At 46.1% G+C, this 18,407-nt stretch overlaps 1 protein-coding gene across 3 annotated transcripts in view; it reads right to left on the minus strand.

Annotated features, from left to right (window-relative positions):
• Nucleotides 1-18,407, minus strand: part of LSP1 (lymphocyte specific protein 1) — a 132,293-nt gene that overhangs the window by 84,340 nt on the left and 29,546 nt on the right. Inside the window, exon 1 of one of the 3 annotated variants that reach the window (XM_053272263.1) lies at nucleotides 4,538-4,805. The exons of the other annotated variants lie outside the window; for them this stretch is intronic. Within the exon in view, the coding sequence (XP_053128238.1) occupies nucleotides 4,538-4,596 (59 nt within the window). The 5' untranslated portion in view covers nucleotides 4,597-4,805. Of the gene's footprint in view, nucleotides 1-4,537; nucleotides 4,806-18,407 lie in introns of those variants that run through there. 3 annotated transcript variants of the gene reach the window in all.

An 18,407-nucleotide genomic window follows, 5' to 3' on the forward strand; every position in this document is an offset into this window, starting at 1 on the left:
TGATTTAAATTGTGAATTAAATCATTACAATTGAGTCCTTCTGTGTCCTTCAGTGAAGTGATTTAAATCATTGTGATTATTAGTGTGTCTTCTTTAAAAAGCAATTGTGTTTTGAGGTGATATGAAAGTTGTCTGTAGTGTTTGATCATGTAATGACTAACTCACACATATGTCAGCATTTTATGCTGCCATCGAGTGAACATGAATGTATGAACCAGAATGTGTAAATACGAACGTGCTTCCTTCCTTGTCAACAGTCTATAAGACTAAATTTGAAAATCATTTGAGGCATTTATTTATTTATTTTTATTTTAAACTGGTTTGTGCAGGTTGCATGGAGCCAGCATTATGTCCACATAATTCCTACATATGGAGTATTAGCATGCCAAGAATCCATGTATACTGTATTAGTATGCTGAGTGCCAGAACTCAAAATGATGGTTCCCGGGACCCATGGATGTCTGATGAATGCTCCATCATGACCTAGCTATGATGCACTCTCTAATCAACCATCCTAGACACTGAGAGAACCAGCAGGGAGGGTGGATTAACAGTCATAGTTCTTTTGTGGGGGACTAGAGAACTCACTCAGAGGAGCTCAACAAGTTTCTTGCCTAGAGTGTTAGAGTGAAACTGTAGGTTTCCTGCTCAGCCACAAAGAAAAGGTGACAATTCTGAGTTTTCTTGCACTCTTAGATGGTGCTGTAGGGTCCGGTTTACTGAGCCAGTGCTGCATGCAGCAATGAATGAACATCTGGCATAGTATGCCTTTGCTCCTCCTACTCTCTGCTTGTGGGATACTATAAACTGGAAATCATTGGCAAACCTCTTAGGGATGCTTGAAGATGCTGTTAGATATGCTTTAAGAGAAAGGAATTTGCTGGCAGTTGACCTAGATGGTTTTCTGACTCCTTTCAACCTCATGACTTAGCATATATGGTGAAGTCCTTGTTATTATCTACATAACAGGATGTTTCTGTTCAGCACAGATAGGGGTGTAGCTATAATTGAGCGAAAGGGTTCAAAGAACACAGGCCCCCAGCTCCTGAGGCCCTCCAGCTCCACCCCTCCCTATTTTCCTCATTATCTCCCACACTCTGGGGGGCCACCAGAGAGAGGGATGAACACAGGCCCCCTCTCCCCTACCTACGCCCCTGAGCACAGATGTCAGTACAACTGAGTAGGGCATTCTTATCTTAGCCAATCTTACTTACTTATTTATTTGCATTTATATTTCGCTCTTCCTCCAAGGAGCCCAGAGCAGTGTACATTATGTTTATCCCCACAACAACCCTGTAAGGTAGGTTAGGCTGAGAGATATGTCACTGGCTCAGAGTCACCCAGTGAGTTTCATGGCTGAATGGGGATTTGAACTCGGGTCTCCCCAGTCCTAATCCAACACTCTAACCACTATACCACACTGGCTCTTATACAGCCATCCTTGCCACCACTCAAATCTAGTCAGTTTTCTAAGCCTGGTGCTCTACATTTCTAAGAGTGTTAGAACTGTATTTGACAACTCTACGACACTTGAAGACAAATACAATGGCAAATGATGTTATTCCAGAATAGATTCCATGCAATATGGCAGTTTCTTGTGCCCTACACTGAGGGAAAGGCTTCTCTTTCATTTTCTATTCCTTTAAGTTCCTAAAAACAGATTTCAAAATTTTTTTTTTAATATAATGTTGAGTGCAATCCAGGGGAAGCTAGATATACTGATATTCCAGGAAATAAAAGAGATTTAAGCACACTGTTAAATGCTTAATGCCTGTTAATTTCAGTGGTGTTTAGACATATTTAACTTGTTCTGAGTTACACTCAACACCATTAGAGTCAAACAAGATTAAGATAGTAAGGATATAAAACAAGATTAAAAGCCCATCTGAGAAAAATGAATCAGTGGGTCACTAGTCAGTTATCAACTAAATACCTGATCTAAATCAGCTTGTGGATTCCCACTGTAGTTGGTCACTGATCTTCAAGATAAGGTTATACAGGGTAAATCCAAGATAGATTGGACAAGGGTGACTATCTTCCTTTATACTTAGAGAAACTCATCTATAGAATCAATGCGGTACTGTGGATAGGAAAGAAAAATCTAAACAGAGAGTGCACCTCAACTTCATATAGACTAACTAACTATGCGGGGCTGCAAACCTCTAATATACTAATGGCAGTTTTCTCAGAGCAAATAGCGCCAATGGAGGGAGAATGATCCAGCTTGGGATCACAGTGGGGAGAAAGCTAATCACCCCCATACTGCAAATCTGATCTGGATCAAAGGGCCATAGCTTTTACACACATCGTTTTTTATACACACATACATGCCAGGGCAAAAAATATGATTAAAGTTTTATCTAATTTGGCCTCTGTGTCTTCATTCATTGAGGTTACTTCAAAATGTGCACTTCAAGGGTTGCATATTTGAAGGGGATAACAGATCTTCCATTTCAGAGGTTAAGTATCAGGACCACTTGTAAGAGTACAAGTGAAACTTGAGGATGTATATTTCCCAGAAATAATGACATCAGGTTTTCCTCTTGTGCTTACCATTTGGCTCCAGTTGCACGTGCCCACACAATTTCAGTCCAATGTTATTTGCTCCTGTTTGGGACAGACATTATCCTTTCTAATTCTTAACCTTTGCAATAATATTCTGGTCCCTTACCCTCCTTCTGTTTAATCAATAATCAGATCCATACTGTACAGAGATCTATTGATTGTGCAGGTTCTCACATTCAAGGACCTGAGGGTGAAAACATCTAACAGCTTAGCTGTGTTCCCATAAAAGTGTCAAAATGGGTCATTTGACATGGCTCACCATGTGCAGACAAGAGGCTCCCTCCCACCTGAGATTAGAGCTATCACTCAGGACACTTAAGCAGTGTGTCCACACTTAGTATTATGTGGCCATCTGCTTCCTTCCTATGGAGGTACATCTTCTGGTCATGCTGTTTAAAGGGGAGGGGGTTAAGGGAGAGTGTAAAAGCAGCTTCATGACAGAAGTTGTGATGCTCTATATTAGAACTATTCAAACAGATACCTTAATTTATTTTTTCTTTGTGAAGTTCAAAGTAACTGCTGCATCTGTACTGATTAATAGCCCTGACCAGCCATTGAGGAATGTGTAAATCCTCTTGACATAGGAGCACACCCCATGGAAACTCCCTTCTTAAATCCATCCAAACACATCTTGATATGCCTAATAAAGTTGTCACCTAGCGGGCGTTTCTTAACCCATTTTCAGTCGCAGCCAATGGGATATTTTTTTTGAAATGCAAATAAGCCCACAAACCCAGAATGTCTAGTACCTAACCTGTGGCTCAGTATTATTACAGTACCTCCACTTTCTAAAATTTTGAGTTTTTTGAGTATGATGAGAATTAGTTAATACATTTCTTCTAAATTGAAGACTGAGTTCCCCAAAGGGGATTTTGGTTCACCTTTTATTGATGGGACTGTGTCCTGAATCAGGGGCAGAGGGGGGTCTGTGTTCAGCCCTCCCTGGGGGCCCCTTGGAGTGAGGGAGATAATGAAGAAAATACAGAGTGGTGGAGCTGGAGGGTCGTCAAGAGCTGGAGGGCCCAGGTTCTTTGAACCCATCTGCTCAATTATAGCTACACCCCTGTCCTGAGTGGCAGGGTACTTTTAAATAAACAAAAATCAAGGTGAGTCATTTTTCATTGCACGAAGGTTCTTCGGATTGCAGCATATGGACCCCTTTTGGTACAGAGGCAGAGGTGCTCTTACCCCTGGACTTTGGGGCCAAAATCCAGGGCCTCCACACCCCGGGGGCCCCCCAAATCTTCTTTAGTCTGTCCTGGGTGGTGTGGTTTGTGCCCTCAAGAACCTACGTGTTAAAAAATGATGCTTAACTTGCAGCAGGGGACCCCCAAAGGCCTTTAGTCCAGGCTCCATAATTACCTAGGTGCACCTCTGTACAGAAGTTAATCATTTATGCTAGTTACTGCTGCTCTGTCTCTTTAAAAGGGTCTCACCGTTTTGATTTATGTCCTCATTCAAGTTAACTGCATTTCAGATTGTATTAGCTACCAAAACACACCCAAATCATTCCAATCCTCAAAAGCAACAATATTTGGGACAAGGTTCGAGCTCCTCTCCTCAAGATGCTCACAACAAACGCCAAGCCAAGCGGCAAACTCAGCAGGTTCAGGTAAAGTGCGGTACTCAGTAGCGATTTTCACTGTGTGCTTCTGGAAAAGCAATAAATTCAGACACACAGTGTACACGCACCGCAAATGCCCACCCGCCCTCCTTGAATGAATGAATGTCTTTTTTCGCAGTCTGAAATCCCCATCTTACAAATCGATGTAGCTGCTTTTTTTAAAAAATCAAATATAGACGCACGTTTAAGAATCTGCTCCTCCCCACACAGGAAGCACAAAATCTCGTTGGGCGAGTGAAAACGAGCCCTAGGCGAGAGGAATTCGCCCCATCTCGGGCTGAGCTCCCTCCAAACAAAGAAATCGCTTTCGTTGTCTTCCTTCTCACCCATGGGCAGGTAAAGGCTTACCTTATGAGATTCTGCAAGCCCTGCTTACTGGAATTCCGCCTCAAGATCGCACTGGTCATGGTGGGTGAAAATGAACCCAGGGCAGGCTCCGATCTCCTGCCTGCCAAGCCTCCTTTTTCTCCCCTTCCCTCGCCCTGCCTTTTAATAATCTTGTTATTTAGTGCTCGCTCGCTCGTTGTCTCTCTCTCTCTCACACTCACTCACTCACTCTTTCTTTCCCTGTTCAGGAAGTTCTGCAGCTGGTTTCCTTTTGTTTCTTTAAGCCCCCTATCCCACTCCCACCCCCAACGCCCCCTCCCTTGTCTCTTCCACCTCAGCGTCCTCCTCCTCAGCCTAGTGGGAATGTCGGGATGGGGGGGGGGCGGAATCTTTCAGAGAGCTAGTAAAGAAGGGACCCTCCCTGCTCTTATCAGATTGCTAAATGTGCTCAGAGTGAAATCTTTCTTTCTTTCTTTCTTTCTTTCTTTCTTTCTTTCTTTCCCAGTACACATCATGGAAAAGATGGGACAATTTGCAAGGGGTTGTGGCGTTACTGTGCGATGAAAAAGCAGCATGAAAGTATCACAGGCAAAACCATCAAATCTTTCCAGTTTGACTGAGATGGCAGGGAGGGGACCTGGTCATCAGAAATCTTTGAGGAGGCTGGGTGGGAGGCACCGACCCTTGTTTTTCGCTTTGCATATGCAACACCTCACAGGGCAGGTCCGCACTTAAAGCAGAACCTGAGGCTTGTGCCATCTCCCTCAGCCCTGGGAGCTCCCCCTTCCTATCCGCTTGAGAGTGCCTACTTCCTGTGCAGGTTAGGATATGCAGAGATTGGCCATGACCTCTGAAACCTCCCATCTCAGCATATTTTAACCTATTTTGCTCTAAAGAATCTGAGATCTGAACCCAAGAGTTCATGTTAGCTCTGGGGTTACCTAAAGCAAGTTAGTTAGGATATGTCAGTGGGCTTGGATGTCACAACCAATCTTGGCATATCCTAACCTACAAAGATAACAGACACTCACACAGGGTTGAAAGGAGAAAGCATGTGCTCCTGGAGCTCAGGGAGGCCACATGAACCTCTTTGGTTCGTGTTAAGTGTGAATCTAACCTGTAAGGTTAGCAAAATGCATGAGCAAAATGAAAAACGAGGGTCCTTGCCTCCCACACAATCAATACGTGTAAACTGAGACTGGGCAGTTAAACACTTATGAATCATCTATTGCTCAAAGTCATTGAATGGTTTGTTCACATGTCAGTGTAGGACGCTGCATCAAACTATTGTCTCTCAACCATGATGAACCCATGGGATATCACAAACCACAGGGAGGGCAGGTAACGCTCATGCCCTGCTTATAAGAAGGCAGCACTGCACTCTCTTGTATGGAGAAACTGCGAGGCAGAAGGTGCTTCCAAAATGGGAGAATAAGGAGTACTCCTCTTTTCCCATGTTCTTCACTATCTGAAGCAAGGAGACCTCAGGCAAGTCCTATCAAAGCAAGGGGAAAGATCCCCTCCAGTGGAGCTAGGACCAGATCAACAAAGGTGGAACTGCAAATAATATGATGGTAAGTGGAAGGAATGGTGACTTTAAAATATAAATAAGCTCTTGATTTTGGTGGCAAGTTAACTTTTAGCCAGATGATCCTGCCAGTTCTGCAAACTATGACTTCAGTGAGAAAATATTAGATCCTTTGTGTCCAGATGGTTTAGGGCAATTCATGAGACAGGAACATAGGAAGCTGTCATATACCATATTAGACCATGGACCAGGTCTCACGATCAGTGAGACCTGGTTTGGGGCGGTGAGGGGGAGAGTGGGCTAAGCCCGCTCTCTCTGCACAGGAGCGGAGAAGGAGCCCTGGGCGTCCGGATCGGCCGCCCACATGTTTGCCGGCTCCGTGACGGAGCCAGCAGGGTCTGGGGGGAGCGGGGACCGATTGGCCCCTGCAAGCTGCAGCATGCCGTGCGCAAGGACACAGGGCATGCTGGCGAGACCCCTGGAGCCAGGAGGTGGCTTTTCGCCTCCCCTCGGGGGTCTCCTCATGAGTAGGCGTGGCACGAAGCCGTGCTGCGGCTACTCACTGGGGCTATTCTTACAATCACAAAAATTGGGCTAGGAAAATCCTAGTCGGGCAACCCCCGAGCTCCCCAGCCCCCGCTGGCTCCATCTCAGAGTCGGCCATCATGTGGGCGGCCGATTCAGCTGCCCAGGGCTCCCTGCCCGCTCGTGAGCGGGGAGAGCGGGCTTAGCCCGCTCTTCCCACTCACGGCTAGGAACTGGGTCTCACTGAGTGTGAGACCCGGTCCACTATCTTCAAAACCAGGTTTGCAGAGTGCTCGCTCCGCAAACCTGGTTTTAAGGAAGGGGTTCTTGAGCAGGTTACCCGCTCTAGAACCACCGGATTCGCAGCCGAGCCCGATGGTTCTCACAATCGCAGAAAATCGGGCTAGCGGAGGCTACCCGATTTTCTTTGATCGTGAGAATAGCCCTCCTGGGTCCATCTAGCTCAGTATTTTCTGCACAGATTCGCAGCGGCTTCTCTAAGGTTGCAGGCAGGAGTCTCTCGCAGCCCTCTCTGGAGCTGCCATAGAGGGAACTTGGAACCTTCTGCATGTTAATATGCAGATGCTCTTCCCAGAGCGGCCCCACCCCCTAAGGTCCACTTACAGTGCTCACACATAGAGGTTATTCTGACGATCACAAAAATCGGGCTAGGAAAGCCTATTCCAATTTTTGAGGATCGTCAGAACCACCAGGCTCGCAGCCAAGCCCGGTGGTTCTGGAGCGGCTAACCCGCTCCTGTAGCCTGCCCCTTAGCCCGGGTTTGCAAAGCGAGCGCTCCGCAAACCCGGGCTATCTGCTCGTGAGTAGCCGCAGCGCAGCTCCGCGCCTTGGCTACGCGCGAGTAGACCCCCAACTGGGAGGCTTAAAAGCAGCCTCCCGGCTCGGGGGTCTCCCCAGTATGCCCTGTGTGCTCACGCAGGGCATATTGGGGCTTCCAGGGGCCGCGTGCCCCCCGAGCTCCCCAGCGGCTCCGTCACGGAGCTGGCAACCGTGTGGGTGGCTGATCCGGGTTAGCCTGCTCTCCCTGCAGTTTTTTAAAAAGTGGGTTTCACAGATCGTGAGACCTGCCTCATAGAGAGGTTATTCCCACGACTGACGGAAAGCAGGCTAAGGGAGCTTAGCCCACTTCCCGTTCATTGTGGAAACTCTGAGGCCAGCCAAGTGCGCCCAAGGTGGCTAGCCTGCCTAAAAACCCTCCCCTTAAATGAGGTTAAGGGGCAAGCGCTCCATTAACCTCATTTCTCTGCTTGTGTGTCGCTGCAGTGTGCGGCAACACACAGGTAGACCCCTGACCGGGAGGCTGCAGCCAGCCTCCTGGGCTCGGGGGTCTCTCCAGGATGCCCCGCGCACCTGCATGGAACTTCCTGGGCCACATGGCCCCCGATCCCTGCAGCCCCCGCCAGTTCCATGACGGAGCCAGCATTCATATGGGTGGCCGATTCGGCTACTCCAGAGCTGCCCTTTGATTATCTGTAGGGAGACCGGGCCCCGCAAACCCGACAGAAGCTCTTCTCACCTCTGTCGCTCCCTTGCCCTCGTCTTCCGGATATGACTGGAAGTCGCCTACGTGCCTGCTCTAGATGGTGGTCTAGATGGGCCTTGGGCCTGATCCACTTATGCACCCCGTAGAGCCAGCTTTGTCACTGGAGGCCCAAGTGGTGTCAGTGAGTGCTTTTCAGTTTCTGAAACTAGAAACTGTATTTAGCCTAAAATGCAGCTGCCAAAAATGCTGGCTGGGACCAGTCACTGGGAACACATCTGGCCAGTACTTAAAGAGCTGTACTGGCTCCCAGCAGTGCATAGTTGAAAAGGCTGCAACTTGCTGTTAAAACCCTACACACACAACATAGGGCCTGGGTACCATACCAACAGCCTGTGCACTAAGATTTCCTTTGGAGCTCCTTCTTCAGTGTCCCCACTGCCTAAGATGAGGTTGATGGTGACCGGGGAGAGGGACTTCTCCATTGTAGTACCCCATATTTGGCATTCTCTCCCCAGAAAGGCTTGCCTGGAAGTTACTCTAATGTCTTTTTGGCACCAGGCAAGAACCTTTTTCTTTTTTCAAGCTATTTAAGTTGAAGTCTTTTGATGCTGCAATTGAGTGAGGCTCTCCACATGAGCAGTGTGGAGAGCTGAGGAGGGTTTGGCAGGAAGAGCGGGCTTGGCCTGCTCTCCCCACACATGAGCACTCTGCTCTCCCTGGGCGGCCAGATCGGCCGCCCACATAATTACCGGCTCTGTCAATCACCCCCCATCTAGTCAGGGGTCTACTCATGTGTCACCGTGGAGCACAATCACCAAAATGGGGTTAGCAGAGCGCTCGCCCTGCTAACCTCATTTCAGGGGAGGGGTATTTAGGTGGGCTAACTGCTGCTGAACCACCAGGCTCGCCTCCCTTAGTCAGGCTGGACTCCCTTAGCCCGCTTTCCAGCAATCGTGAGAATAGCCTGAGTGTATTCTTCGTTGCCTCTATTTTGTCTTTAAAATATATCTTCTTACGTGGACTACCCTGAAAACATATGTTGAAGCTCTTCTCACAATCTGTAAGAAGAAGAGCTTCTGTTGGGTCTGTGGGGAGAGTGGGCTTAGCCTGCTCTCCCCGCAGATGATCCTGCCCAGAGCCCTGGGCAGCTGGATCAGCCGCCCACATGACTGCCGGCTCCGTCATGGACCCGGCAGGGGCTGGTGGGGATCGGGGCTGGCTGGCCCCCAGAAGTTCCAGGATGCCCCACACAAGTGTGCGGGGCATCCTGGAGAGACCCCCAAGGCCGAGAGGCGTGTGTCGGTGTGTGTGTGTCTACTCGTGTGTCGTTGTGCACCATGGCGACACACGAGCAACAAAATGAGGTGAACGGAGTGCTCACTCCATTAACCCCATATAAGGGGAGGGTGTTTTAGGCGGGCTAGCTGCCTTGGGAGCCCCAGGCTCACCCGCAAGCCTGGTGGTTCCTACAATCAATGGAAAGCAGGCTAAGCTCCCTTAGCCCGCTTTCCGTTGATCGTGGGAATAGCCTCATTGAATAGCAGTATATAGAATAGTGGGATATAAACACATCCAATTGCCACCTCACTGGCTTCAGAAGAGTGACTCTAGAGTGAACAATACAGAGGCTGGGGCCAAAAAGCCATGGCACCACCAGCAGCAAAGGGAGCTAAATGAAAGGAGGGTCTGCGGTCACCATGTTCATATTAATAGCCTGGAATGCAGCACAATCCATAGCAAACTGAGGAGGGGCAGGGAGGAATGTGAAAAACTGACGCTGGTGACAAGGGGATGATTGGAAACAGATGGTTATCAGAGAGTTGGGCAGGTTATCAGACTGTGGGTCAGAAAGAGACCATTCAGCTCAATTGCCCTCACCAATAAGATTGAATGGCCTATACTGGTCAACCTTACTAGGTGTGTTGATGGAGTGGAAGGTAAAGGGATTGCCTGTTGAAGTCCTTGGTTTACATGGATTGCAGAGATGTGCTATAGAAGTATATCCAGTTTGTCACATAAGTAATGCACAGGCATAGAACATAGGAACACAGAAAGCTGCCATATACCGAGTCAGACCATTGGTCCATCTAGCTCAGTCTACACAGACTGGCAGCAGCTTCTCCAAGGTTGCAGGCAGGAATCTCTCTCCGCCTATCATGGAGATGCCAGGGAGGGAACCTGGAACCTTCTGCATGCAAGCATGCAGGTGATCTTCCCACAGTGGCCCCATCCCCTAAGAGGGAATCTCTTGCAGTGCTCGCACATGTAGTCTCCCATTCAAATGCAACCAGGCAGACCCCACCCTCACACTCCAAAGCTGCCCATGTCCTCAGGCAGCATGACACAAAGACATCTGAATCCTTGTTTGCTAGCAGATGGATTTCCAAAGATAATAGGGCATTTAGGATCAAGGAGAAGTTAATGGGATTAGTTGCCTGTATGGGAAGGAGGAGGGGTGTTAATGGTGAAAGCGGGAGAAGGAGAGAAAATATAAGATCTTTTACCTGGAATTCATTAAGCAAGAGTCAAAGACATTGAAGCGAGCACATGTGCAATCTAGTGGAGTTAATTTAGTGCAAAAGCTGGTGAGGGGTATTCTAGTCTGGGCAGCAATTATTTGTGGCCCATTTAATGAAACTGTACAAGTTCTAGGAATTCCATAACCAGGAGATGACAGCTTGTTGATTCCAAGGGTGCATTCACACACTAACAGGGAACAGCAGTGTTGACTCCTACAATAGTAGTACAGTAAAGTACTTCACTGTGACACATGCAGAAGGTTCCAAGTGCACTCCCTGGCATCTCCAGATAGGACAAGATTTATTTATTTTTTTAACCAACAAACTACCAAAGCAAACAGTACGTTACCAATGCACAATTATATACAAAGCGGTTTGTACATCATATATCTACAAAGATTTACAAACAAGGATTTGGTAACCCACAGGATTATAAAGTATATGCAGGCAGTACTGTAACTCGGGGTGGGTGGGTGGTGGATTACAAGGCACATCAGGTAATCGGGGGGGGGGGTGTTACATCCAACATCCATTTCCACAATTTGTCCCATTGCTGTTTAGAAGAGATATACTTGTCTTTTTGCACATAACTATAAAAACTTTTCCAGAACAAATTTACTGTCTCATCTACGTGAACTTCTTGGTCGCGTCTTCCTTCCCTATTCCTATGCAGGAGCATTGCATAAATGACATACAGGTTTACTAACCTGATTACATGAAGGGGAACGTTCCAATTCCCTAGTATGAGGGCACCCGTTCTGTCTCATTTCCTTGAAGGTTTCTTTCTGGGAACTCAAAAAGAGGTTCTATCGCTCAAACCCGAGGTTAGTTCTTCCCAAGTCTGTTTTTCCAAATCAGGCCACTCTAACAGCTTGCTTACTCCCTGCCACACTCTTTTGGCTACCACACAGTCTTTTAAGAAATGTGAGTGGGTTTCCCTGAATGTCTTGCCTAGCTCACTAGCTTTCTGTTTGCAGATGATTTTAGGACACTCTTGCTTGTCCTCTGGGAGCCATGGCTTAGCCACGTTAAGCGGCAGTACTTGGTGGTATAAACACCCCCTCGTTTCACATAAATGAAAAGGGACCTTTTTCTCCTTAAAGAGAGCAATAGGGTGATTGGGTTGCAGCAAGTACTGTGAAGTGTGCTGTTTGTAGCGTTTACGTTCTAAATCGGGTTTTAAAAAACCCACTTCTAGAATCTCTCCATAAATTGTTTTCCTTAGCTGCTTAACTGAGGAGGATCCTTTAAATAGATCCGGTTCAACCTTCCATTTTTTTTAGTGTGAATAACAAATCTCTCAAGTAGTCCAGGTGGTCCTGCCTGTAACCTTGGAGAAGCTGCTGCCAGTCTGTGTAAAAAATACTGAGTGAGATGGACCTATGGTTTGACTCAATATAAGGCATGTTCCTATGTCGGAGAAAGCTACTGCTGCATAGGAGGGAGGGAGAAGAACCAATCTTTGTCCTTGTCCCTCCTCCCACACAACATAGATGCATGCAAAGAAGATGCATACAAAGAAAACACCTATAGACTATAATTCTTACCTTACTAACACTTTAACACCTTTTGGGGTCAGACTGGCAAATTGGGGAAGATGCCATTTGTAGCTCAGAGATGCAGATTTGCTTTGGGCAATGTCCCCCCCCCCTAAGCGCACAGTTTACAGAAGATGAGATTCAGATCTCTCTGGACTGGCCAATATCCTGAATAATTAAAAGACATTGCCCAGAAGGTAACAGCATTGTCACCTTTTGGGACCCAGGAAAAGATGAGGAGAAGAAGGGAATCAAGGCTGCCTTCTCCCAGCATCCAGGAAGACAGCAGTGAAAGATTGATCCCTGCATTCACCTCCTCTGCAGTAGGATGTGGTTGCCAGGACCACCAGTGCTCCCTCTAAGGCGCACGCATGTGCACACACTCACACATTTTTTAATGTCCACTCAGTTAATTTTAGATCCCGCTCAGGATGAATCAGAAAGGTCCCACTCTGGATGCATGTGGCACACACTATCTTGATACTGCCACCCAGAACAAAACTCATTCCGCAAACAGACTGACCCACTGCTGATACTAATTTTTACTGCAAAGCAAACCACAAACGTTTCTCCTCCTCCCAAGGCACCCCATTTCCCTCCCTCTGTGACCAGGACAAGCAGCAGTGGGAGATTTACTGAAGCAGGGGAGGGGAGGGGTTATTGTAAAAAGTGGGAATGCATTGCAGGTGGTGTTCCAAAAGTAACTTCTGACACATTTCCAACTGCTACAGAGTCACATTCCCTCAGTAGCTTGAAATGCCCTTGTGAGCAATGGCAAGTGAACACGTGGCCAGTGAACCTCCAAGTAGGGGCTCTTTAAATCCTGCAGTGCAAATACAGCCAAAGAGGGGAGAGCATTGCACAGGCAGCCAGTCATCATGGCAAAAGGGGAAGAGTGGAGAAGTGAGAGAAACTTCAAGGGAGGAAGTGAATCAGTCTTTGTGGTGGGAGGAAGAGAGTCCCAGGGAGGGAAAGGCACACTAGACTCCATCTGTTACATAATCCTTTTGCTATGTAGCACTGGTTGCAAAATAATCAGGAAGCTAAAACATGTTGGAAAGGACAAAAGATTCTAGCAAAAAATCAGTGCTAGCAAGGCCTTTCCTCAGGGATGGCCCAATGAGTCCCACCCTGTACAAAAGGATTGTGAGCCTGGTTGTTATCCATTGTCTGTCATCAAGAATGTCAAGACCATGTTCAGGCCCTGAAAAAAACACTCCCTACATTTACTCAGATCCAGAAGAGGAGACACCATGCATTGTGAAAGGATTTCTTTATTAGGGCAGCTGAAGTAAACAAGACCCCAAGCTCTGATGAAAAGGTGGTGGTTTTCCTTTTCTCTGAAGATCGTTTTGTGGGCACTGAGTTACTCCTTAGTACCCTTTAACCTCCCTTTTTGCTCAGAATCAGGTCCAAGCTATAGACTCCTGGCAGTGGCTGGCACTTCGGTGGCAACCCTCCACCTTATAAGGACCCGTATGGGAAACAGCACACTTCATGTGACAGCTGTGGCATGAAAAAGCTGCCAGATGGAGGTTGCTTACAAAAGCCTCCATATGAGGTCTGGAACATGTAGATTGGGCCCTAGGATTGTTAACATGCAAGTAAAATAACTGATTTCCCACCATTCTTTCAATGCATGGTTATTGGTTGAGTGAGAATTCTAATCCGCATTTAGAACTATATGTTTGGAGCAAGGGAGGGTAGTTATTCCATATTAATTAATCCGGAGCACAAACATACTATGTGCCATCTGTGTGTATGTGATGATGTGTCTGTCTTGATAGGTCCTTTGAACTCAGCTGATTAAACTACTTGAGGGAAAAGATGTAATTTAAACTGGCTGAAACACAGTGACCTAAAGAAGGATGAAAGCTTGGAAGAAGCCTGTCTTTGTCTTTGTATACACTGGTAGACTACATACCAGGTCCTCTACGATCAGTGTCTTAAATTATAGGAATTAGTTAAAAAAAAAATCAAAGCCGTATTAATAAAAAAATAATGTCATGCACACAGCTAGCCCTGCTGAGACTTGCGCAGCGATACCCAGGTAGGGCTGGTCATGTGGAGCTCCAGGATTGGTCCCGATCCAGGCATTCCTCAACCGGGTAGCCAAGTTTTTTTACCTAGGCTAAAAGTGAGGTAGAAAGGTGCATGAGCCCTTCTACCTCACCTTGTGTGGATGCTTGGACTGCCTGCAGCCTGAGTGTCCATAGAGCTGGCTGGCAGGAGTGCACGGCAGCAGGGAAATCTCCCAATGCACCACAGTCCTCACACGGTGCATTGTGGGATGCCGGAGGAGGAAGTCTTCTGGATCCCAGCACTGCCACTTGCGACCATGCCGCTCATCTGGCACTCGAGCAGCAGAATGTGGGGACTTCTCAGGCTTGTAAGCCTGCCTCCCTGCCAGCCCTCCCCAGACCCGGGTAAGTTTGTCATGTGAACGACCTCATTGTGTAGCATGTATATCAAAATAAGAAATTCAAGCCCCAGCTTTGAAAGAGATTTCTTTCTCTCTTTAAATTTCTGTTCTTTATATGTGTTCACATTTTACAAATCTCATGTGCTTTTAGGTTTTTTTTTTAAAGCAGTACATTTTTGTGTTCATTACACCACTTGCTTAACAGGTAATGTCAAGACTTCAGTGCATCGCTCTACAGTAAGTGATCTGAAGAGTGATCACCAGAAAGTCACTGAAGTTGTAAATAGGAGACTGTTGTAGGGTAGCTACTGAACCAGAACTCCTAAATCTCAATTCAGAGTTTCCTTTCACTCTATGAGGATGTCCCAGGTTTCTGTTTAGATATGTGTTTAGGATGGTCTTTTTTCAAATACACTTCTAAAGCACCATGTTCTTCTTGCTAATATTTAACTTTTCTGGGGTTTCCATACTAGTTGAGCTCTATTCTTTTCAAGGGCATTTTCTCTGTTTGATTTGCTAATCAGTTCCAGTGTTTGCTTGGACAAATGAGTAATCATCAAATATGGATGGAGTTAATGCCAGACCACTTATAAGAGTATCTTTGCAAGTGGTCAGCTGCAAGTGGTCAGCTGCAAGTTGGTTAAGACTGCAGTGCAGAGTTAAAAGTACATGGTCCAACAATTACTCAATATGGTGTAATAGAGTAAAGAAAATGACGTTATGCTGTAGCTTAAATGTTTTGGTTCAAAAATGTATTGAGGAATGTAGTTCTCAAACTGATGACAGTAGACAGAGGAGAAGCAGACAGCTGGGTCTGGAGGAATGGGCATCTCCTGATTCAGATGTGGATGAGGACTCAAAGTTAAAAGGGATTTGGTTTTCCAGATGGCAATGAAGTGCAGAAAACTAAAGCTTCCGCCCAAGTTTCTAGTGCCGTCTTACCCACATAGGTTCCCACTATGCTCACATAGGTTTCCATGCTCCTACTTAGCAAAATTTGACACTCTGGCCACACAGTGAGCATGGACCTCATGCTATTTTCACAGCACCACCGGCCAGCCGGTGCTTGCATTCTGAGAAGAAACCATCCCTTTTCGTTACTACTTCCATCACTACAACTTGAAAGTGATAGTGAAAGGGGTGGGTTCACAAGCACTGGCTGGCAGATGGCGCTTTGAAAATTGCTTAGCATGTGGCCAGAGAGTCAGATCATGCTAAGAAGGAGCACAGAAGTCTATGGGAGTGTATGGATGTGAGTACGATGGCATTAGAAACTTGTGTGGAAGCTTTAAAATTCCCTTACTTCTCTGTCATCTGGAAAGCCTTGAAATCTCTGGCTCGTATCTTGGCAACCCTCTTCCTTATTGAAGATATTTTAAATTGCAATTTACTCATTGAGTCATTGGACATGAGAGGTTCAAAACATATTACTTAACAAGAAGTTCAGTGACATTAGCATAGCTGGCAGATCTCTTTTTCCTACCCTCTGAAATCACCCTCATTTTCTGCTTTCTGATCCAAATTCCTACAGAAGTGTGGTGGAAGCTATCTTTGGGGATTATATTTTTTTTTTTCTGCATGAAATTGGATATGCTAGTTGGGATCTTGGTTAAATGGATATGTACTATACTGTACTAATGTTTGTCCTGCTGTAGGCAGCAAAACAAAGATTTGCTAATTATGTGCCTATTGTCCAGAGAGAGAATCCCATTTACTGCAATCCCTTTCATTCAACTAGGGCTTTAGGTTGAAGGGCTGAGCGCTTTAAAGATAATCTCCATGAAACTGGAGCTTTACGAATTTAAAGACCATGCTCTGTCCTCATCATTCCTTCAAAAGCATTTGCTTGCACATATTGTTGCCTTTCCAGGCTAGGAGAGCTTGGAACTGGGCCATCTATTCCAAGCAGTTATCAACCATGAGTATAAGCACATGAACACATCCATGCAGTCATAGAACTGTAATGATGGAAAGTTGTCTAATTAATTACTTTGCACAGACAGGTTTCTTGATACGCAGTAATCCTAACAGATTAGTCAGTGTATCAATAAAGTTATTCTGTGCCACAAGCAAATAAAGTCATACTGGAGTGCACTATGCTTGAGAGAGAATACATTCAGTGAAACAAACCCTGTTTGGTCAATTTGCACCAAGCAGAAAAGAGGAACAGAAGGAAAGAGTGAGATGCAACATAGCAGATGTCCCTGCAACACGTGTCTCAAGCAAGTAACCAGCAAGTAGTCTGTGAGCTGGTTAAAATGTGCAGAAAGAGTACTAATAGTACTACTGTTCTCCTTACTCTGTAGCACTTCAGATTGCAGGTGGAGTACAAGAACCTCCTTAACATGAAAACCAAGCATGTCAGAAATGAGGTACCATCAGGCACTTCAGATTTCAAAAGGAGAGGGAACAGATTTCAGCAGAGAAGATTTTCAGCGAGGACGACAAAAGGCATATGAGATGAATCACTTCTCACAAGGATAAAATGTTGCTTATCTTTCGTATATTCCATTCCATGCAAAGCTATTTTTGTATGTCCACATGAAAGTTTCCTGAAATCCTGGTTCAACATTGTAGCACGCAACCAGAAGTGCAATGAGGAGTAGCAGAATAGAGATGTCACATTGCATGAGGTTCTTTCTACTATGTAGACTGTGGCCCCAAATGTTGATTCCACAATTCCTCTGGTCTGCTGTATGAGCTTCAGGGAAAACACTGGGGATCAGAATGGATATTTAGATGTGAAATGAGTTGAAGGTCCACATCAGACTCAACCAATATTGATTTATTGTATTTTTCCTGCCATTCCTCCAAGGAACTCATGGAAGCATACATGGATCTTCCACTCAGTTCTGCTTTATTATCACAACAGCCCTTTGAGGTAGGCTAGGCTGAATGATTGTGTCTGCCATTATGTCACCCTGTGAGCTTCATGGCTGAGTGGAGATTTGAACTCAGGTCTTCTTGCTATCTAACCACTATATCATAATGTTATTCAAATATTTTTACTGTGATACCACACAGTTGTTGGCAAGTGTGTGCTGAGATGAAAACTGGGGCCATGGCAAAGCAATTGTCGGACCACTTCATCATGACAACAGTTCAGCAGACAAACACAACCCACTTTCTTGTCATGTCAATTCAGTCATGTGAACTAGCCCTGGGACTCCAAAGAAAAACTGTGCGGACAAATTACAGAATGGTGTAGCAAAAATAATGAAGAACATGGGCATAGCATCCATTGGACAAGCAGGGGAAAATGTCCTTGGGCCAGGAGGGACCCAAGAGACCCCCAAGCAGGCTGACCCCCACCACCTCCTGCCCTGCCCCAGCGGTTCTTATCTTGGCTTCTGGGGGTGGGGGATGAGCCGAGCAAGGCAGGCCAACCCCCATGGCAGCGGTGGTGGCGGGCCTCTCCGGCCTGCCTGCCTCTCCGGCTGAACTGTGAGCCTCGCAATTTGACTGTGGATGTCACATGCCCATGACATCATGAAATAACATGATGGTTAGCTGAAGCAGATGCTTTGGGGATCCTTAATCTATGCTTTTGTTTCACATTTGGGTGCATAATAGCAGAACCATTAGTCAAGCATTCAAATAACACCTTCGGATTGTTCTTAATGAAAGGTGGTATATATATATATATAAATACATACATACATACATAAATTCTGTGACTCGGCTTCCGATAATAGAAAGACTAGTTAACTGTTTGTATTCTGATGTTTATGAGGCTTGAAGAGAATCAACAGTGTCTGCAAAAACACTGACAGATCATTATATGGAAGTTGTTATCAAATTTGTAAGAGAGAGAGAGAGAGAGAGAGGATGAGCCTGTGCAGAATGCGCAGGATT

The sequence above is a fragment of the Hemicordylus capensis genome, chromosome 1 (genome assembly GCF_027244095.1).
Source record: "Hemicordylus capensis ecotype Gifberg chromosome 1, rHemCap1.1.pri, whole genome shotgun sequence".
Lineage (NCBI taxonomy): Eukaryota > Metazoa > Chordata > Lepidosauria > Squamata > Cordylidae > Hemicordylus > Hemicordylus capensis.